This window comes from Coffea arabica, chromosome 8c, assembly GCF_036785885.1.
Source record: "Coffea arabica cultivar ET-39 chromosome 8c, Coffea Arabica ET-39 HiFi, whole genome shotgun sequence".
Taxonomy (NCBI): Eukaryota; Viridiplantae; Streptophyta; class Magnoliopsida; order Gentianales; family Rubiaceae; genus Coffea; species Coffea arabica.
Window position 1 is genome coordinate 40,545,143 of NC_092325.1, and position 23,131 is coordinate 40,568,273.

At 36.1% G+C, this 23,131-nt stretch overlaps 4 protein-coding genes across 5 annotated transcripts; 2 read left to right on the plus strand and 2 right to left on the minus strand.

Annotated features, from left to right (window-relative positions):
* Positions 1-561: 561 nt before the first annotated feature.
* LOC113706144 (protein neprosin) lies at positions 562-2,938 on the minus strand. Its single transcript, XM_027228036.2, has 7 exons — positions 2,773-2,938; positions 2,382-2,468; positions 1,969-2,232; positions 1,623-1,784; positions 1,344-1,397; positions 1,100-1,246; positions 562-959 (listed from the first exon to the last, which is right to left on the minus strand). The coding sequence occupies exons 1-7, from the start codon at positions 2,926-2,928 to the stop codon at positions 576-578; spliced, it is 1,254 nt and encodes a 417-aa protein (XP_027083837.1). The 5' UTR covers positions 2,929-2,938; the 3' UTR covers positions 562-575.
* A 1,631-nt stretch (positions 2,939-4,569) lies between these two features.
* LOC113705572 (uncharacterized) lies at positions 4,570-9,150 on the plus strand. Its single transcript, XM_027227475.2, has 4 exons — positions 4,570-4,979; positions 6,514-6,615; positions 6,988-7,155; positions 8,709-9,150. Exons 1-4 carry the CDS (start codon positions 4,878-4,880, stop codon positions 8,829-8,831), a joined length of 495 nt encoding a protein of 164 aa, XP_027083276.1. The 5' UTR covers positions 4,570-4,877; the 3' UTR covers positions 8,832-9,150.
* A 4,268-nt stretch (positions 9,151-13,418) lies between these two features.
* On the plus strand, positions 13,419-18,954 carry LOC113707179 (glycosyltransferase BC10). The gene is made up of 2 exons (XM_027229376.2): positions 13,419-14,852; positions 17,852-18,954. Exons 1-2 carry the CDS (start codon positions 14,331-14,333, stop codon positions 18,488-18,490), a joined length of 1,161 nt encoding a protein of 386 aa, XP_027085177.1. The 5' UTR covers positions 13,419-14,330; the 3' UTR covers positions 18,491-18,954.
* A 91-nt stretch (positions 18,955-19,045) lies between these two features.
* LOC113707178 (pentatricopeptide repeat-containing protein At4g22760-like) lies at positions 19,046-21,977 on the minus strand. 2 transcript variants are annotated; one of them, XM_027229374.2, is made up of 2 exons: positions 19,841-21,977; positions 19,046-19,447 (listed from the first exon to the last, which is right to left on the minus strand). In XM_027229374.2, the coding sequence occupies exon 1, from the start codon at positions 21,766-21,768 to the stop codon at positions 20,029-20,031; it is 1,740 nt and encodes a 579-aa protein (XP_027085175.1). In that variant the 5' UTR covers positions 21,769-21,977; the 3' UTR covers positions 19,046-19,447; positions 19,841-20,028. The 2 variants fall into 2 exon arrangements, with proteins under 2 accessions (XP_027085175.1, XP_027085173.1); XM_027229372.2 differs by having other exon boundaries at positions 19,526-21,977.
* Between the last annotated feature and the right edge of the window lie 1,154 nt (positions 21,978-23,131).

The window sequence follows — 23,131 nt, forward strand, 5'->3', positions numbered from 1 at the left end:
TGAAGATGGTTCAAGGTAAAATTTGTTTTACTTGTATAAATGATTGGGTCAAGATTTTAAGTAGGTAAATTAGAACAAATAGGATGAAGAAATACCTCAATACTTTTCACTACACCATTAACTTTGAGATTACGATCGCTAGCAACCTCCAGGGGTTTCTGGCTAGAAAGGTAATGACTATCTTGAACTCCATGAGCCATAATGGCCAGAGAAATTTCCAGTAGCAGGAAAGATAGAGCTTTGATCCCCATGTTCATCGAAAGAGAGAGCACAACAAAAGAATTTGTTTTCGAAATATTTTTTAGTTGCTGATGCAGAAAGGTAGCAGGGTTGCTTCCTAGCTTTATGTGAGCCTAGCTAGCTGAGACTTTCAGTTCGAGTTCTGAAGGATTGTTGAAATATAGTAGTGGATCGTTTCTCGAATCGTTATCAGCAACAGTTTTCCTTAGCATGAGAACTGGTCATTTGATTTTCTTTTAAAATATGTTTATATAGGTATACTAAAATTTGTTCTCTTGCACAATAAATTCAATTACTCTGCAACATGTTCATGAAGACATGTATTTCTGATGCGTCTAAGGGCACTTCCAATTTCTTCCAGGTCCTCCATAATAGAACTCAGGATCCAGGCGCCCCTTAAAAAGCTGGTAACTATAACAATCATACTCATCCGAGAAGGATGCTGTGAATTGTGGGTACTGCAGCGCCAGGGAATTTTCAAGAACCCGAATTCTCTTTATTACTCCCACGTCGTAGTGTGGGTAACCATATTCCCCACTTCCCATTTGTGTTGCGGTGTGTGGACGAGTCCCAAGCGTCTCAAGATTGGCGCTATATACTTCACCACCCCATTGAACAGTTTCAGCATAATGATTTAACGAAGTAAAGAGTTCAGCAGGCCAATATCCTACATTAGTTTTCTCTCCATAATTTATCCACCAGTTGTTTGATTTTAGATCCTGGAACACGGCAAAAAACATTAGCAGAGATTGACATTTTGTGATATTGTATATAAATGCATCATTGGTAATGTATGTACATCTTGCAGTAGGATCTAGTGTAGTATTGAAAACAATCAACAGATGCTCAATTTCTTCACCTTGAAAATGTAGACAATGATGGGGACTGCCAGTTGACCACGGGTCGAGTTGGGAAGGAGTGCAGCACCAAGTGCTATCTCCTTGTTGACTTGTACGAAACCAGGACAAAATTGATCAAAGCATCCAGTTTCTCTTGAAGAATCATTCTGTTCCGTGGAAAATATGCACATGAAATTGGTATTGGTAAATATATTTCAAGATAAAAAATCCACTGTCAAAAACAAGAATTAAAAAAAAACTCACTGTCCAATAGACAAAAAATCTTGTCTGCCTGTCCTTATAGAGCCCTGGATTAACCTGCAATATTTTCTTCTATTTGTTAGTAAAGTAAAGTGAACCAAGTAAAAGAATGAATTTAATACCTGAAATGCCAACATACTGCTAAAGTGTGTGGGTCAGCAACTCAAATCAATTTTCTCATTGTTTCTTTTTGTAGAAAATTAACCAACCCACGTAAAGAATGGTAATCACACAAAATCTTGACGAAATGTGGAACTGCTGATTGTTTTAATCGATACTGACCGCCCATCCTGCTTCAACTGCTTCAAAATTGTTGTGTGAGCCACTTTTGAGAGCAACTTGAGAAGTACTGAACTCATCATCCAATTCAACTCGAGGATTCCAGACATAAATATCTCCCTTGGCCCCTAGATATGCAAATCCCTCAGAATGCAACACTGTCAACTTTTTCACAAGGTAAAATAATTAGGGAATTCTTGATTAAAACTGCTGTTTATATTAGTAGAGGCATCTATTTGTCCATAATATAGTTAGCAGTTAGTTGAAAGAATATGAATTTGATAAATATCTTTGCACTTGAGTATTAATCTTTATATTTCCCACAAGCTATTAATCATCGAATATATACCGAGTGGTTCGCCAGGAGAAGTTTACTTGGCGTGCTGATGTTGAATTTTTTGCTATGCTGGAAGAAGCTAGGCTTCCTTGCTTCATATGGGCTCTTCTTCTGCATTCTCCTAATCGGAACCGTCCCCTCAGGACAGCTTCCACTTCTGTGCCACAGTTGTGTTGCCAAAGCAATGGGAACCTCTCCTTTTCTTTGTTTAGGTGTTTTAGCTGTATTTGCTTTATAGGAAGTTATGTCCTTTGTTGGAACATAACTTGGCTTCATCTGGATGAAAAAAAATCGTACCATAAATATAATTTTCAGAACCAATAAACTGAGTACCCAAACCTGGATCTTGTCAAATTTTAGAGCAGGATGATATTCATTCTCCAATCAGGATTTTTTCTTGAACCAAAGAAATTAAGAGCACAAACCTGGATCTTGTGATTTTTTAGAGCAGGATGGTTAAAAGCTGGCTGCTTATGGATGTCGATGCAATCAATAATATCACCATCTTCACTCTGGAAAATAACAGAAGAAAAAGTGAAGACAAGTGTAAATGCAATCCATGGCAGAAATTTATTTGAGTTGCACCTTGGGGTAGCAGGCATTCATTTATTCATTCCTAGACAATGGAGCTTGGGCGTTTTACTTTTTCCGGGATTCCCAGAGTAAAAGAATGCGTTATAATATTGATTGGCATTAGCATGTAGTTTAGAATTGAATTGATGAAGCCTTTTCTCAGACAAGTACTGAACTTTTTCGCATAAATAGTCAAATGACAGGGCCAAAATGGTGAATCAGAAGAGGACATGAAGAATTTACCCGAATGCTTTTAACTGCATTGGTGTTGCGGTGATTATTACTGCTTGCAGCTTCCTGGGAGTTCGGCCTGGAAAGGAGGCCATTTGCCAAAGCTTCATGGCTTATTATTGCTACAGTCACTTCTATTAACAAAATGGTCATCAGTTTGATCTCCATGATTATTGGAAGAAAGGGCAAAAGGGAAGAGCTCCAGATTTTCAGAAGGAAGTTGGCTCAGTCTCAATAATTTATAGGACCCTGGCCGAGGCTTGATGAGTCCTGACTCCTGAGAAATGATTGAATTCTAGCAGTCATAATCGGTAAGAATTAAGAATACAAATGTTCTTACTGTAGAGTTAAAATTACAAGATCCCACTTATTTATAGTTCTTAATCACCATCCTTAATGGCCTGCCCTCTCAAGAATCATGGCAATTAATTTGACTCCTCAGAATTGGATTTCGTGATGCATAATCTGCCTTGGTGGAGAAAATTTCACAAAGCAACATTGACATTTAATACATTCCCTCTGCTTTGGTATCATTAATTCTGGCCCGGAAAGTGGTTGAAGGGGTCATGACTGCTGAGTTGGGTGGGTTATATCTGCTCAAAATGTTGTTTGGAGTGACAATTAATGAAGGAGATCTTGAGAACAAACTGAATAGCTTGATGACAAATTGAGACCAGTGTATTAGTAGATGAACATGGATTGAGAGGATTGGGAATTCTATTAAATCCTCAATTTGGGTCATTGAATCCTGTTTAATAGATTTGTAATTCGTACACGAACTTGGATTTGAAGGTGAATACAGTGCATCTTAGAGATTACAGCCATCTTTGGGTTTTAAGCTGTTTTGCACTAATCCAGGAGGCCAGGCCTCAGTATCAGGCAACAGAAAGCAGGGCCCAATTTATTAGCTCAATTAACTGATAATAGAAGATTAGGGAGGAGGTGCAGGACGTTTAGGTAGCCAGTACAATGGTAAATTGAGAAAAATATGGGCCATTTATAAGTCTTGTCAACTTTCTATTATGATAAACAAACACAAACTGGTACAAGTTCTTGCTTGTGGATCTTATCCAATTGAAGTCACAATGACCAAAGGATTATCCTTGAGGGGGAACAATAAAAATGGAACAAGAAGACTTTAACCCGGAAATGTCTAAAATGGAGTTAATAAAAGATCAGATTTATTGGACCAAAGTAAAAAATTAAAATAAAAAAAATGGAAGATATTGTCAAAGATAGGACCGAAGGCTGTAAATTTTTTTTTTTTTTTCAAATAAGTTCGATTTTGGCCCCAAACGAGCTTTTTATCGAATTGAACCCGAGTCAGATTCGAGTAGGTTGAATTTTTACTTATAAACTTCAATTTTATGCTAATGGAAAAAGTTTAAGTCCAATTTAAAAGCTGAGGGGCAAGGGAAAATAGGAAGAGATTGTTGGATTGGATGGTAAAGATAGAAAGATTTGTAAATTAGAAATCTTGAATTCAAAACCTCCTGCTAATAAAAAAAAAAGTTCAACGAACACAAAATGTTGCTCATGTTTGATTTGATTAATTAACCAATTAAATTTGACTTATGGAGTTAAACTTAATTCGAATTTTGAATAGTTTGATTCATCTTCTAACCCTATCTATAAATGGAGCCAAAAATGACAAACAAGGTGAACGAGAAATTGGCTCAAAACTAAACTCTCAAGAATGATTTGTTAATTGATTGAATCAAATCATAAAGAGTATATTCAATTGGTTTAAAATATTTCCAACTCAACATGGAAACCTAAAATCTAAAATTTATACTAGTACAATACTTCAAGAGTTCAAGCTAATAGAGCTCATCTTAAGCGCTAGTGAATACTCAGAAATGTTGATGTCCCTAATTCAATAAAAACTCGTTTAAGTATCAGTTAATCACAGTTAAAAACGAGTTTAAGTACCAATTAATCACGGTGCTTGGATTAGGCCAGTATTCCTTTAACCCCTACATATATAACCCCTGCGTGTATAATACACGATAACAGAAATGCACAGCAAACAAATCGCTGAACAATAGAGGAGCAAACGAAAGAGGAAGAAGAGATTGAAGAGAAGCTTGGATTCTAGGCGCATAGAGGGAGAGAGAATGGTGAACTACTCGCTGATGATCACCGCGGAGCTGGAGAACCTCACTGATCTTCAGCCTCAAGGCGGCTGTGACGACCCTAGCTTCAACTACTACTTGAAGGTCTTCAACCATTTCTCTCCACGTTTTTCGTTTTCGCCTATAATCTAGGGTTTTAATTTTCATTTTTAGCTTCTTTCGATGAATTTATTCGTGTTTTTCTTGTTCTTTTCTCCTCCTTTTTTTCTCAGCAATTTATTGCCGTCATTTCATTATTTATATCGTTCTCCTGCAAGTTTCTGTGTTTTTTTATCCGCGATTACTAAGCGAGCTGAATGCGACTACTTTATTCTCTCTCTCTCTTTCTCTCCCTCTCTTCTTGTGTAAATCTCTAGATTTCTTTTAATAGTATCGTAGATTTTGCTCTCTGTTTAATTCTAGAAGTTTCTATAACTAATGCATACAGCTGAATGCGTTTTAGTTCATTTTTTCTTTTTCGATTGTGTAATTTGAGCTTATTGTTTCGTCCTTGTTAATTTGGGTGACGAAGTAGTATCATTAATTCAATTAGGATTTACGCTATGTTGAATTACGGATATGTTGGATAATAGGTAAATTATTGCTGCCTTTGGTTTATTTTGCGTAACTGGTACTTGTCTGTAACTACCTTTTCATTTTGGCTTAAATCTGCGTTATGATCATTTCATTCTGAATCTCCATGCCTCTGTGGATATATGTTCGTGTTGTGTGCACAACCACCACGCAAGCAATTGAATGACACCAGAGCCTCGTTATGTCAGTCCTTTTCCGTTTTTTTTTTTTCATTTTTTCTTCTTCTTATTTAATGTTTCTGTCAATTTTTGATTTTCAACTCTTTGTCTGATAAAATGCGGGTCTGCTACAATATGGTTTTATAGAGAGTAGTGTGATTTGGCATATAGCTATAGTTAGTGAACTATTCTTTTACATTGATCCCATCTGCGTGATTTTGTAAAACTTGTTGATTATGTTTATCATGCTTTGGTCCTTGGAAAACTTTGTACTCCTTTATGTATGCACCATGAGATGTGTTGATGCTGATTCCTCAAAAGATTTGGTGATTAGGCCTCATCTGGAGTTATTGAACTTACATCAATCTCTAGTGATTTTTTTCCAGAAAATCCTATTTTCTTGAATCTTTCAATGTGAATTATTCCATGAGGAAAGATGATTCATATCCTTTTCTACACTACATTCTCTTGAGGTTGTTGGCTCTTAGCAAAAGATTGTGCAACATCTTGGACATCATGGGGTTATAATGTATCATCCTCACTGCCCCTCCCTTTAGTTTATTCTGCTCTGCATTGTTGTGCTATGGAGGAATTGGTGTCCAAAATCTTACTGTTTTGACTGTTCAACAGAACATGCTCATTGTGAATTTTAACTAGTAACTTTCAGCCTTTAATCTGCTTTCTGATGTAATTGTTATGCTAATGGATACCAATATATTTTCTTGATCTCTTACCTTTTCAAGTGTTATAATGTTCCTCTTCTTCCTCCTTTTTGTTATTGTTGTTGTCTGTTAATGTCTAGTTTGAAGTGTTGACCTACTCAAATTTTTATACAATATATGTTCCAAATACATGCTTTTCAATTCCTTTTTGTTTTTGATTTTCAGCTGAAATGTGGGAACTGTGGTGAAGTGACCCCAAAAGAGGTTTGTCTTTGCCTGACTGATGTAGTTCCTCATGGCAAGGGCAGTACTAATCTTGTTAAGAAGGTGATCTGCTCCTGATCTGATCTGTTCTCAATTCTTGAATGTTCAGATTCCCAAAAAAAAAAAAAAAGACAATGATATGATTTCTTGCTATGAAGATCTTGTGGTTAAAAAATACTTATTGTGAAAAATCTAGAATTTTGACTGAAACGAAGTTTTATAGAAAGTTTCTTTTCCCCTTTGGGCTATGCACCAGCTAATGCTAGTTTTAAGGTGCCAATTAAAGTTGGAGTGCTGTTTACTTCTTGATGCATGGATGTGTTGGATCTTTGATCTTACTGCTCTTGTAAATTAATTTGTATAGCTGAATAGTTTCTGTTGTATTGGATTGTCAAATCTGTACTCCATTAATGTGTTCTTCTTTCATGCTTCCAGTGCAAGTTCTGTTCAAGGGAAGGAACTGTGACCATGATCACTGGCCGAGGGCGTCCACTGACGCAGATACAAAGTCAATTTGGCCATTTTACTCCCCTGATGGTGTTTGACTGCAGGGGTGTTGAGCCTCTGGACTTTTCTTTTGGTAGTGGATGGCAGGTTGAATCTGTAAGTAAATGCTTCTACAGTTTTTGCATTCTTTGTAGCTTGAGTGATATGAGGTTGTAACGTTGTGTAATTTTAGCTGCTGTTGATCCATTTCTTACTAGAACATTTTAACAACTAAGTATTTCTTTTACCTCTACTTTGGGTCACTCTTCTCTGCATTTTACACTACTGAATTTCCTTCTTCCAAGTTGCAAGTCATATCATGTAAGCTTCCTGGCAAAGTCTACTATGTTTTAGGTCATCTATTGTAGTGCCGTTTCATTAGCTGTTAAAGATGTGAGAAGTATATTTTATCACAGTCTGACTGCACTTGGAATACGTCTACCTGAGAACAAGAGCAAGAGAAAACAAAAAAGAAAACATCTCGAGGTTACACGTTTTTTGCATTATATCTTGAATAATGACTTCAATGCCTAGATTGTTTGATGCTGTCATCATAGATGACAAATTCACTCTTGAATGTTGTTTCTTATATCTGTACCGGTACATTTGTGATGTCGTTGACTTGATTAGGTAATGTTAAATTGCTGAAATCTCGGTCTCTTAGAAGGTTCATTCGCCATCTGAGAATGGAAAGTGGAAGGTCAGGAGTTGCTTTTAGGAAGTGAATTTCTGAACTATAAGAGCTGGACCAGTATTCAGCTCAATTTTTTGAAACTATATTGAACAGGGACATGCATTTTTTTTTTTTTTTTTTTTTAAAAAATTTGTCTCTGTTAAATGTTGGCGCCTTTGCAGCTGAAACCTTCTTCAGCAGCTTTAGTGTTTGCCCATGGTTAATGCATATTTTTGGGATGGGAAACTTCTGATATGTTCTCTTCTGGCATAGCTATAGATTGACTTCTGAATTCCAAACCACAATTTTTACATTGAGTTTTTCAATTTGCTTTCATTTCAATATACATCCAAGATAAGTAACTGTATGTTACTTTTGCAGACATACATAATTGTTTATTAACAAGAAAGGAATTTTGGTTGGTCGATATTGTTATGGGGTACTTGATACAAATTCATTCTGTATGGAAAGCTTCTGTTGTTCTGGTTATTCTTTCCCCCTCCTAAAATTGTTTGATCAACAGATTTGCTCATATCACTTGCCTGCATGAGATTGATTTGAACTTAAAATGGTAGATTAGGGCCAAAGTTTTGGGATTGGGGAGATTATGAAAGGGGGAAGGAGGTTTATATTATATTCCTCTATTTTGGAGAATAATAGTTCTTGTGGGTTGTGCTTGTAATTTCCCATCTCTTTTTTGAGTGGTTTATGTGAAATAAGGCATTGAATGCATCTAAATGTTATTACATTTATCAAGTTGCTAACTTATTTCGTGATGTGGGCTTATGACATTGGATGTGTATCCATTATGAAATAGTATTTGGCTGTGAAATCCTGATGTTTTGGAATTTGTGTTCTCTTTTTCAATGTCAGCAATTGCATGCCCAAATTAATGGAATTGTCAAAAAAAGTTTGAAAGCTGTCTCATGTTATTTCTTGTCATCTCAGCTTCAGAATTCATGAATTTAAAGTCTTTTTGTTCTTTTCCTTGGTGTAGATTGAAGGAACAAAATTTGATGGTGTTGATTTATCTGGAGGGGAATTTGTTGAGTATGATGAGAAGGGAGAGTGTCCAGTCATGATTTCCAACCTCCGTGCCAGTTTCGATGTTCTTAAGTAGTGCCCATTTGTGCATCCAGCAGCGTAAATATAAGTGGTACAGACTAACAGTTTCTTGCAATTTCTGTTCAAAATGGAAGAATATCAACTGCAGCTTGTGATGTTTGGAATGAGCTGCATAGTAATGTACGCTATGTTCGAGATATGCTACTGGACTATGTTGGTTGCCACTGTTAAGAGTGTTGACAGACTTAAAGAAAACTTCTCATGGAACATATTTCCAGTATTTCTTCACTTCCGACATTGCTTTTTCCTATAATGTGTCGTTCTGATCATGGATGGATGCTGAAATTTGATGAGAAGTTCATTGAGTTTTTTTATACACCTTGTTCAGCCATCGGTTTGAATTATTATCATCTGGCATCCTTTTGGGACAGAGAAGTGGCTAAACAGGAAGGGAGGATGTGCATCATTGACTGGCCATATTTCGGTTGCAATGCTAATACTATGGCATCTCTACCGGTTTGTGCCACGCACCAGTTGGTGCTAGTCTTCACCTGCCGGTAGAATCTTATTATCATAAGTGGGTGCTGCTTAAACATAAGACTTGGAAATTGGTCAGTGCGGGGTGGGCTTAAAGAAATTATGGTAATTTGTCTTGTTCACGTAGGCCTGGGGTTTGGTGAGAGGGTTGTAATTCAGGTGCATTTGACGTGGGATATATGCAAATGCATTTCCAATTTTGAGGTGCATTTCTAATAATTCTTCATCCAGATTCTGGATTCCCTGCCTTTGTTTTTCTAGTTAACATGCATTCTGTCGGAAGCGTGGGAGGGTAGAGGATGGTCATTCTGTCACACGTGATCTCATCTCTTAGAATCACGGTTGGTTTAGCTATACTAATAGTGGTGGGCACCCACTTAGCAACTAGCACATGGCATGTAGCAATCCCATTCTTCTCCATTTTCTTTTTTCATTTTTATTGGATGGCTTCATTTATAATCACAAACGAGATGTCTTATTCAGATGGTGATAACAGTACGCGAGGATACAAAAAATTCCAAGCCTAGATCACAAATTTTGCTAATGCCTGTATCTATTTTTCGTTTTTGTTTACTGAGGGGTTAAAGTTAGACCTAATCTTGCATAATTAGTACGTATAAGTTGTATTATTAATTTTAAAACTTGTATAACATGTATGAGTTGTATCATTAGTATTAAAATTCGTATAACATAGCGTATTAGAATGAGAGAACTCGGATTCAAATTTTGTTCTTTTTATCGATTTTTTTGACATTATTAAGAGTCATATCCTTGTCGTTTTGGATGAGAGAACAAAACAAATTAATTGCTAGTGCCGGCTTCTGTTTGCCTGGTTAAGGGTCATTTAACAAAACAAATCAACGAACAAAAGAAAAAAGGGAAGAAATTGTATGAATTGTCGAGACTACTTCAAAAACAAAACATAGTCAAGATGATCCTCAAAATTTTCCTTGTTTTCTTTCTACTTTTCCTATAAATAATGTGCTAAAGAAACTCGATAAAAATTGGACATGAAATAGAGCACAATCAGTCTATGAAATATTTCCTTCTTTATTTTTGTTTTCCAAAAAGAATGAAATTGGCCCCTACAAATAGAGTGCTGGTACATTTGCTTTAATGCGTGATGTCTACCATTAGATAGTCTGCTTCTTTTTTCAAAAGAAAAAAAAAGATAGTCTGTTTCTGCGAGCCATCCATCTATATAATCTATATCTATATAAATTTGAGAAGGGATTTTCAGGAACAAGCCTCCACAACCCTTCCCACTCTCAACTCTATTTTCCTAGCATTTTACATTTATCTTATTTCGTAAAAAATATCATGGGCCCATTACATCCCCACGTTTCCCTCAAATAAGAAGTTAATTCCAACTAAAATTCCCACGTTCTCTCAAACAAAAATGTAACTTCCACTTACATTAAAACTCTAACACAAAAATGTAACTTCCACTTACATTAAAACTCTAACACTCCCACGTTCCCTCAAACAAAAAAATAACTTCCACTTACATTAAAACTCTTCCCACTTACAATATAGTTGGTACTTGGCCCCTGATCCAACGGAATTGAGGATTGCACTTGATCTCTTCCCAACTGCCACGGAATATACTTGGTACTACTTTTGGGAATTACTACTTTTGGGAATTACTCTTACAATTTCACTCCACACCCACATTTCCATTTCAATTAAAACCCTTTCAATCAACTTCCTTCTCGAACCTCTCTAATTAGCTTCACAATAGAACATGGCCGTTTACAGGCATGTCATCAACACCTGAATTTCAAACTCGCAAGATTGCAACGGAGGAAACATTTGCTAATGAAACGAAAAGGACGCCACCACGGTCCCGCACAAGAATTGGAACAGTTCCAACAATTTTGCGCCGACGAAAGAGAAATCTCACATCAACTACGATGGATAAAATCTCGACTACATCGACTCAAACGCCGCGCCAATCAAATTAGAAGTTTCGGTACTATTTATTCTTTTAATATTGATATTCTTTTAATATTGAAAACCTGATCATATCATGAGTTGTGCTCATGATGTGACTTATGTAGTCTTTACCCCAAACTCTTAATATGGTAACATATTGTAGTACCATCAATTTTGATCACGAAAAATAATACTACTATTAATTATGAGTTGTGATCTGTGGAGTTTCTTCATTACTTTGAAATAAGATGTTTAGAAGGTTGACATTAAGAGATTACTACTAGCGGGTAGGTTTGTTTTTTGTGTTTTGGGTTTTTTTTTTTGGCAGATTTTGTGTCTTACTGCATTACATGTCCTTGGGCTATTCAAATCGGGATAAAATCATGTCGTGCCCAAACTCTCTCCGGATAAAATCTTACATATATATATATATATTAAAAATTTCGAACTCTGGAAAAAATCCTATATTTCTTAAGCGTCAAATAAAATGAATCCCCCAACATACTAGAACCTTAGTTATATATTTAGTCGCAAAATTGTCTCAACAGCTTGTGTGTGTGTTGTAGTCGATGGATCCTAGGAATGAGGTTCTAAAAAAAATTAAAATTCATGTCACATCTTGATTGTGCTATGCATGGGCACAATCCAGAATTAGATGGGTTCCATTGTTTATAAGAATCAAGTTAGAAGTTTCGCCACTATTTATTCTTTAAATATTGGTATTTTCATTATACTTACAATTATTAATAATATTTCTAATATTATAATATTATTATTGTTTTCATTGTTTATAAGAATCAAGCCGGTATTATCTATTCTTTATATATTGCCATTTTCATTATAATTGCAATTATTAATAATATTTTCAATATTATAATATTATTGCTGTTTCCATTGTTTATAAGAATCAAGTTAGACGTTACAGTACTTATTCTTTAAATATTGGTGTTTCCATTGTTATTTCAATTATTAATAATATTCTCAATATTATATTATTATTGTTGTTTTCATTGTTTGTAAGAATCAAGTTAGAAATTTAGGTCTTATGTATTCTTTAAAATTTGGGAATATTATTGGGATTATTATTGTACTTCTAAGTATTAATAACATTTCGAATATTATAATATTATTGTTGTTTTCATTGTTTATAAGAATGTGGAAATAGTACCAATTGTTTATAAGCACTTTAATAAATGCCACCGCAAGCTCCCCAATGGCTTTGTTAATATGTTACATGTTAACAAATAGTACTAAAAGCTATTATTGCATATGCAGTGGTCAATCCTAATGAATAGGATCACTACAATCTTATCTAATATCAAAGGTTAACATAAATATATTGTCATTTTTACTACCAAAATTGACAATTTGTTTGAGGCAATAATTAACATAATAAAAAATATATTTTACTATTCTAAATGTTTAATTACATATCATAAAAAATATAGTGACTCAAAACTCATATGGTCGAAATCATGCTTCACATTTCACATCGAGTTCACCCACTAAATAATGTCTCAAACATAAAATATTATCAACTACTATCAGAAACATTACCAAATTAAGGATAGATTTTCTCAAATCTTACTATTAAATACACATATTACCATTCATTAATTAAAAAATAATATTTTATAATATTATTTTATAGTAAAATAATATTTTATTATTTTTAAATTCTTCCATAGATTGTAATTTTTTTTTAATAATGTAAGCACCGTGCGTAGCACGGGTATTCACACTAGTGTATAATAAACTTCTCCTATGTCCAATACCATATTCAATTTATATTTTTTCTATTTTTTGATCTTTCTTTCTATTTGCAACAATGTTTCTGGGAGCATTTTTTACCCTTTCTCTGTATCTTATTTATTTAAATTTCTCTTGACTATCAGAAAAAAAAAACCAAGTTGAATTGTCTGCATCAGTTTAAAAAAAAAAAATCAACCTACTTACTTTTTACTTGTATTCCCGGATTCCCCCAACAAAGCAAAAATGGTACAAACTAAAAAATAAAAACTAATGGAAGAGAACAATAACAGGTATAAAATGAAACTGCCCATAACATAGGTTTCTTTATTGCATTTTATTTTGCTTTATTTTGCTAAATTCAAAATGAAACTGCCCATAACATAACATAGGTTGTTAAGCGTTTCAGTCTTTCACCTAACCAATAAACCTCCCAAAGCTGTCTGTCCTAGACATGTGTTTAGAAACCAAAGACATTCTTTTAAAATCAAAAGTTTCACATTCCCCATTCTTTCTAGATCTCTTCCCTTCTTTCTTGGATTTTGATCATGCCATTCTTATTCCATCTCCCTGTCATCCCCACCACCTTAGGTCCTAGGCATTCCAAGTGTAGCCATTGTTCCTTGCCAAACATATTTACTTTCCTTGGCCACTTTTCTCAGTGTCCTTTGCTTATCTTAAGTCCTAACTCTCCCATCACCAATATCTGGAGCATTAAAGCCCGTGACAACAAATTAAAGCATTCCCCAAACAACAAATTTTATCGTCCTCCTCCTTTTTCCCCATATGGTATGCGTCTGGCCCATTTTTTTGGCTAACTGCTACAGTAAGACAGCTACAGAGCAGTACTTTTAATCTCGTAATTACTCATGGAATATCCATTATGTTCACGAAACCATGTGATACTGTATCAAATAAATTTGTTTTTTTCATTTTAACCTCCTGCCCACTTGGTGAATTCTCTCCAATTGGTGAAATTTTTCATTTTTGTCAGTTTCTTGAATGTTCTTTTGGTTGGTTTACGGTGCTTTGCTCTGCTATCTGCCTTTTCCCCTTTTTTCTACTCCTGTATTCAAACTACCCAAAAGCTTCAGTCTTGGTTGTATTTAGGATTACGGTAACTTAAGCGATCACAGGAAGGCGAAGTTTAAAATTAGTTGATTATATGTCATATGGGATGCAATCCGAGTCTCTGATTCTAGGCCGTGTGACAAAAGGAGTAATTTTTTAATTGAAGGTTTCAGATGTTTGAAGGGAGATAACGGTTGTATGTGGATTTTTGATTCGATATCTTAGGAAACTATTAGGTGAATTTTGTTATACTTGTGTCAAGATGCAATCAACAGTTGTATCAATGGAGAATGGTAAAGATTTTGCAGTTGTAAATAGGACAGGTCAAAATAGGGCTTTACCTCATAGAATGCTTCAGTTACTTGTGGTGTTTTTGGGGTTGTGCTTTATCTTTTCTGTGGTTAGTGTTTATATGATTAGGCATTATGGCGCTGATAATGTGCTTGCTGCAGCAAAGCCCAGTTTTCAACCTTGTTTTGAGAAGGAACCAATTAGTTTAGAACGTTGGATAAAGCCTCCCTCAAAATTGCTTCACTCAATGAGTGATGAAGAGTTGTTTTGGAGGGCATCATTGGTGCCTCAAATCAAGAAGTATCCGTTCAATAGGGTTCCGAAGATTGCTTTCATGTTTTTGACTAAGGGGCCATTGCCTTTAGCTCCTCTTTGGGAGAGGTTTTTTAAGGGACATTCTGGGTTGTATTCGATATATATTCACTCGTTGCCATCATATCAAGCAGATTTCCCACCCACATCTGTTTTTTACGGGAGGCAAGTTCCAAGTCAGGTATGCTTTTGTCAGTTGTCACCATTGAATCATTTCCAGGTAGTTGCTATACGTAGTTAAGAATCTTTATAAGTTGTTTTTTATACATATGATTGATGGTCTTTGGTGCCCAAAACAGCTCAAGTTTTTGGAGAGTAATTTAGTCCAAACTTATCGTAGCTTTCATCCTTCATATGCAGATAGCTTGGGCATAAATTGTGCATTCTTTTCTCCTTGCTGGAAATTAAACAATGTAGTTCTTTCTTTTTTCCTTCCATGTGAATAATATTTAGTCCTTTAGCAATGCTTTGAAATCTTCTTACCTGTAGGTCATGGTCAGAGTTCTGAAACTGTTTGTTGTGTACAATAGCTTTTACTTATCTTAAGATGTTAAATTCAACATTGAAAAGTTGTTGTCCTCATTTTACAATTCAGTGATGGATGGATTTGATAGTTTACTTTTCACTTCCATTAGTTTGAATGCTTGGATAGTTCAATATTTGCCTTCACCAAATGTATGGTTCGTGCAGAACCCTAAAGTTATGTGTTTATACAACATGACATGTCGATCTCAATTTCTCCAAGTATATGTCCCTTGGGCATTTTAAGTAGCTTAAATTTGAAACTGCGCAATTTGATTGTCTTGCAAACCCTGTGCTTTGTATTTTGCTTCAATTTTTCTATAACCTCTTAAATGCACTGACTTGAGTATTTTATCGAGTGGTTGTCATTTGTGTTTATTTCTTGGAAGGCCTGGCAAGGCAAGATATGAAATTTGATGTTATGCAAGGAAGCTTTTAAGATTCTGGAATTATCCCTTCCCCTTGGCTTTTGTGCTTTTGCTTTATGAAACCATTCCTGTCAACTAGTAAAAGAACCATTAATACAAATACAATGTCTAGTTTAACCAGCCAAGCATGTTGTCTCTGCCAAGCATGTTGTCTCTGTTGCCCTATGGCATTATTGAATGTAACTCCTATAAAGGTGTTTAGCTGTCTGTATAGCACGTACATGAAGGTGCAGCTGGCTGCTCTTTGTAAATCCCATCATATAGTGTAGCAAGTTCATTGGAACTAAGAAAATATCCCCTTTGAACATTGTAAGCTTCCTTTTCTAGGAAGTTTTTGGCTTTTGTAACTTTATACTCATGCGCAGATGAAGCATATTTCCATGCAGTACTCAAAAAGCAAATGTGGAAGCCAGCTATTCTGTATGATTATAACCTTGACTGAGTATTATTCTTTACATGCATGTGAACAACTACAGTGTCTAAGTGCAAAGGCTGGAACCTTGAGTGCTGGACGAGACAGAAAGCGTTTGCGCTAACAGAAAGCATGGATAGGATGTAGACAAGTGACATCTTTATATTTATTGCTCGCTATGTCAAATAGAGGGTCCGATCTGCATATTGAAACATAGTTTTCTGTATGTTGTTATTTTAAGGAAGATATGCAAGTTTAACTTTGTTATTCAAGTAGTGTGAGCAAGATCTTGCATAAACAGTTTTAAGTTCAATTATTGGTGGTAAAAAGAAGGTTTTCGTTGAAGTTATCAACAGGAAGCTTATTGGATCTGCTTGTGTTAGTCTTGTTAATTTTGTTAAGGATACATTTGAAATGGTTTTGCTTTTGGGATCTTAAGAGTCTAGCTCGTCAACAGTGATTGTGAGCACTAATTGAAAGAGACGGGACTGATCTCACTAGGGAAGTTCTTCGAGCTTGCAGAGGATGATGTCATCATCTTGTTTATTAGAATGTCTAGTTAGCACTTCACTAATTTTCTGGGAAATATATAAGCTTTTCTGCATATTGGAAATTTTTAAGCTATAAAGTGGCTGTTCACATTCTGATGGTTCCTCTCTTTTAACAAACTTTATTCGTATGAGTTTGCTTCCTGGTTATCATTCAGTTACTCTTTTGTCTTAGTGCATTGAGTTTGATTACCAGAATGAAATAATTGAAGCTGAAAGAGATTATATGTATAGGGCCCTGTGCTGGGAGTCAGGAGAAGGCCATATATTGCAGCTTAAAAGCTACTTTTTCAATGAGCTGAGCTTAGAGATTTTTTTTTTTGTTTTAACAGTTGTTTTTGTTGTTTAACTTTATATATAGCTTGATGTTCAAGTTTGCTAACTAAATTGCTATTTCATGTATAATGATGATGCTTGAAACATGAGTCTGGTTTGACTCAATGAGTCTTTGAGATTGTTTTTTCAATTTGCAGAGGTGCTTTCTATTTGTACTTCCAAGTTCTGTGTACTTAGTTGATTTTCAAACTTGAGTTGTACTTGCTTAGTTGCATGTGATGCTATTTTAATCATTAAGTAGCACATGAATCAGGCGTTTTAATTTCTTTCATTTTTATTTGCACATATGATTATTTTTAGGTCAAGTATATTAAAAATAAATCCTAGTGAAAGCCTCCATGAAATATCGTGATTTAGTAAAATAAAAATGCAGATAGTAAACCCTCAGCTCTAGAAAATTGGAGGCATAGAGTTACTTTATCTTGTGCTTTTACTTTGAGAGTTTAATATGCTGTGCATTTATTAGTCTTTGAAAGGGATTTTAGTCACTTTCCTGGTTGGTTTTCATTTATTCATTTGATTTCTGAAGCAAAATGGTATCAGGTTATTAGTGACAGCTGTAGACTATAGGCAATATCAACCAATATGTATGGTTTTGTATTTACTTTTCAACTTCAAACATTTTCTTTCAAATGCTACCAGAATTTTCTAAGAAGTGTTGATTTACATGTTTTATTCAGCTAAAAGTTGGGCTATAATAGGTTGGTCTTGCACAAAAAAGAAATATTGCATATTAAACTTGTGGTTCTTGATTAATTTATTCTAGCAATATGCAGCCTTAATTTATCTTAGCGTTTAATTGGCATTTCTTGTGATTGAGCTCCTTGTCATAGATTTGTTTTGGCAAAATGAGCTTTGTACAGCACGAATATGGATGAGCCTTTTTCTATTTTCCACTGAGGTGCTGAGTCTGTCATATTTCTGTCCTGCTCAGGTTGCAGAATGGGGGAGGATGAGTATTTGTGATGCTGAGAGAAGACTTCTTGCTAATGCATTGCTTGATCTCAACAACGAGTGGTTTGTTCTGCTATCCGAGTCTTGCATTCCACTCTACAATTTCAGTATCATCTACCATTACATAACAAAGTCAAAATATAGCTTTGTTGGGGCATTTGATGATCCTGGTCCATTTGGTAGAGGTCGTTATAATGAGAACATGGCACCAGAGGTTCAGATTAGCCAGTGGCGTAAAGGAGCACAGTGGTTTCAAATCAACAGAAAGCTTGCTCTTATCATAGTTGCAGATACAAAATTCTACCCAAAGTTTGCTGAGTTTTGTAGATCACCATGCTATGTGGATGAGCATTATTTCCCAACCATGCTGACAATTCAAGCTCCTAACCAATTGGCAAACAGAAGCATCACTTGGGTGGACTGGTCACGTGGAGGGGCTCATCCTGCTACTTTTGGAAGTGCAGATATTACAGAACCATTCATTAGGGGAATTCTTGAAAATCATACCTGCCCATATAACGACCAGCCTACTTCAATTTGTTATCTTTTTGCTCGAAAATTTGCTCCAAGCACGTTGCAGCCTCTATTCTTTCTAGCACCAAAGTACTTTGGTTACTGAGATATAGACCGTATTGCCTCTTCTACGATGTTCAGTTATAGGGAATGCAATGGAAGAATGGTGACATGATTGGGTCACGCCATGCAAATTCATTCTTTGTGCTTTGATATGGAAACTAGCCTCTAATGATTTGCATGAACGGCGAACCCTTATGCGGGGCGACCCCCTTCAGATGTACAGGTCGATGCTAGAGCATGAATACCATACGTATGCTTTTTTGTATTCATCACCATTGGTTGTCCAGTTGCATCGGCAACATTGATGTACATTTTTGTTTTCCAGTCAGATACATGTGATGTAAGACGTGTAAAAACTGCAGCTTTTCTTCTCATGTAAAGTTCTCTTCTACTGCAGCTTTTCACTTCTCTGCAGCTCACTGATAAATGGGCTTGGGCATGCCAGTTTGATAGTAGTATTTGGTCTGCAGATGAATGCCAAACTAAGTCAACTCGTTTGCCGGTGTTGCTTGCTCTGTTCTTGCCCGTAATTTATTTTTATCACATCTTTAAGAGCCTACAATTTCTTCTGTTACAATCTCCGTTCTACGGCAGACTACAATATGTTTTCTAAGACAAAATAGAAATGGTTACTTGGATTACAGAGATCCATAGTCTAAATACAGCAAAACTTGTTGAATACATGGAGAGGGTATCTCCTTTGGCTCAAAGACCTAACTTCTAAGTCATTTCTCCAGGAAAACCAAGGACGCCTCAAGGTTATTTGCTATTTTTCACTTTTATCGTCAACGCCTGATATTCCAAGACATGATGCATGAATAGAAACTTCAGTGCATCTGATTTCTCCTGGTTCGTGCTGATTAAAAGAGTCACACTTGTTAATCAGCTAAGTATTGATCAAACCACAAAGCTTAAGGGCCAATAATGAGACTTGATGCTGCAGCTTCTCTGGTGAAAATCTTTATATTCTTAAGTAGCTTCAGGTTCGATGACCCTCCAACTGCAAAACAAAAAAGTTAAAGTGAATCCAGCAACTCTATGGACCATCTCTGGGAACAGTCTAAATAGTTAAACCCACCACTTCAAACAACCAAATGCATCTTCAATATGATGACTTGCAGCAATGATTGTAGATCAGTCAAAATTACTCAACTGATACAGGTTGTTTCAGCTGCTACTGAAGGGTTTTGGCCACTGGCAATGGCACTGTGCGTCTGTGCCCATTGTTCAAGATAAGATGAAGGGGTCATTCACTTTTATTTTGTTTTATTTATTTATTATCTTTTTTTTTTTTGCCAATATTGTCCGCGCCAATATGTTGTTAATTGTTACATGAAGCAAGACATAAGTTCATCGAGAGCACCTCCATAAAATCAGCTTAGAAAATGCATACCAATTGCCAGAAGAACCATAAGATCAGCAAAATATTTGTTCACCAGGAATTTCCCCAAGGGCATGGGCAGCAGCAACCACACAGGTCATGCAACATTTGAGCTCTGTCGCCAGGGGGCCAAATTGCAGCAAGTTGATTCAGTAGTTGCAAGAAATTAAATTCAGGCTTAACTAAGAACTTCCCGACCCCTAGGCTTCAGCTGGTTTGATCCAACTACAGCCAGGAACCTTATTGAAACCTCTTTCCTCAATGGCTTCTCTCAATCGCTTGGCTTCATCCCACTTCCCAGAAGACACATAAATTTTAGAAAGAAGAGAACAATATCCAGTGCTATTAGGCTCCAACTTGAAACACTTAGCAGCTGCAATCTCACCAAGTTCAACATTGTTGTGCACGCTACATGCTAGAAGCAATGCTCCCCAAACCCCGGAATGAGGCTGCATTGGCATTTTCTTTATCAACTCATATGCTTCTTCCAGCCGACCTGCCTTACCTAAAAGATCAACCATGATAGCATAATGGTCAACACATGGTATAATTCCATATTTCTGCATCAACTCAAAGCAATCGTAGCCTTCTTCGACCAAACCAGCATGATTGTATGCAGACAATATTCCCGTGATTGTAGCTGAGTTAGGAGAGATGTTAGAACCTATCATCTCCTCAAATAACTTAATCGCATCTTGTCCCCTACCATTAATTCCACAACCCAAAATTATTGCGCTGTAAGCAACTATGTCCTTCTTTTCTAACCTGTGAAATAACTCAATAGCTTTGTCAATACTTCCGCATTTTGCATGCATGTCAATTAAGGCCGTGGAGAGATAATTGTCCATTCTGATTCCAAATTCACCCATGTATGACTCAATTCGACTCCCCATATTTGAATCTCCCAGTTGAGAACAAGCAGATATAGCACTAGCCAACGTCATTTTATCAGGCTGAATATTCAGAATTGGTTGAAGCATCTCATCAAATAGATGAAGAGCCTCTTTCGGTCGGCCATTCTGTGCATAACAAGCTACCATGGCATTATACAACAGCTGGTCTTTCTTTTCCTCCTCATAAAAGATCTTTTCAGCAGACTCAACATCCCCACATTTTGAATATGCAGATATCATAGTGATATATGAAATGCTGTTTCTTTTCGGCATTGCGTCAAAGAACCCACGTGCTAATTCTATGTTCCCGCGATCTATGTACCCACGAATCATCACATTCCAAGATGAAGCGCCCCTCTCTGGCATCTCTTTAAACAAAACATACGCCTGATCCATTTTCCCTGCCTTGGCATATCCCAACAAAATTGCATTCCACGATACTATATCTCTCTCAGGCATTCTATCAAACACAGATTGAGCCATTTCTAACTCTCCGAATTTCACATAACCAGATATTATAGCATTCCATGAAACAATATTTCTATCACTCATTTCGTCAAACACCTTATGGGCTGTCTTAATATCACCCATTTTCGAGTAAAAATCCAAAAGGGCTGTTTGTACATAAACAATACTGGCAAAGCCATACTTATGAACTTGACAATGAACTGAAATCCCCCCATTTTTACAATTGATTTTACCATAGGCCTTTGGTATAGATGATAAAGCATATGTGTTGGGAAACACCCCAGACCTCTGAAGCTGCACGTAGAAAATGACAGCGTCCTGGAACTGGCCATGCTGACATAGAAACCTAATAGCATAACCCAATGGGGAAACATCTCGATGTTGGGTATGATTTAGGATTGTTTTAACGTATTGGGTAACATGGGTTTGATGAAAACTGCCTGAAGAAACGATTATTTGCCGAATTAATATGGGTTCAAGATGATCAAGACCATTCACTAGAATTGAGCCATGAATTTGCTTCAGCAGTTTGATACGCAGAGAAAGTTTTAATAAAGCTGAGAAATTAGGAATTTGCATTGATTTTGGCGTGTTACGTTTACGCGATGTTTAGGATTCAAGAAAACCCGTTGTTCTAACTTAGGAGCATTTCAAAACGTGGATCTAAGACTGCTTTATAAGTCACGTCTTCCTATGATGTAGGAATGTAGTACACAATGGCTCATGAAGGCGTGCTTTGTACCCTTTTTTATTTTGGTACGAATGCCTTGAACCTTTTATAGCATGTTAATAGGGCCTTGAGAGTTTATGTTTATCCTACTAGGGCAAATAAATTGTTGGGCAGAGAAAGAGCACTATGCCAACACAAATTGACTTAATTAATAAGATTACGTCACTTTTATGCATTCAAGTTTCGCTACTAATGTGCTGAATCTCGAATTATACATAACGTGTGATGCATCAATCATCTCGAATTAGGAGAAAAGGCCAAGTGCTCTTCAGAGATTGGATCACATGTTTGAGCTCAAATTAGTTGAGGTAGAATAGTCATTATATATATATATATATATATATATATATATATATATTACATTACAACCTATTTATTTACATTGTGTCTAGATTCATTTCATTTATATCATGCCACTTATTTATTGTGACAAATTGGTTTGACCTCAAATTTGTGAGGCCCTTGATACTCGGAGATTGCTGCAATAGGCGACCTCTAGACTTTGTTTGGATTGCTGTTTTTCGTCAAAAAATTACGTCGTTTTCTGTAATCACATTTCCCTATTATCTTTTTCCTTCACATACATCAAATCGCTACAGTAATTTTTTCATGAAAAATGTAATCCAAACACAACCTTAGAAGGGCAAGAGCGGCATAGAATCCATGCAAAGGTAACATTGCACTGTTTTGTAAAGTTGTGCTTTATCATTACATGTTGTCGTATTAATGTTATTGTATTAGTTCATAAATCATAATTGTATTGTGTAATTGATAATGCCAATGATAATTGCAGAGGTCTTGTTGACTCATTTTTGGGCCTCGCAATGCGGTTGGGGTAATACACCATGTTAGATAAATTGGGGTCATGGTTTGGTGTCCAACATAAGGGCGGCTCTTTAGTCATGAGGTCCCATTTGTCATGAAAGCACTGGCTGGGCTTGTATAGTTGACAATTCACGGGCTAGAGAAAAAAATTGAAAAAATGGCCCCAGTGGAAAATTTGGGAGACTTTCTCTTGAGGGCTCGCCATCACAATCAAGTCCGGCTGCTGGCACTGGCATCCCTCGTGACTTGATTGAAAAATGAACCTGGGTGCCCCCATTCCACTAAGGAGACGAGGATATTATTTTAATGTTCAAACTTCTTTGACTGATAATTACCCAAAAGCAATCTCTTTAGTCTTCAGGGCGGAGCCACCATTGGTTGAGGGCA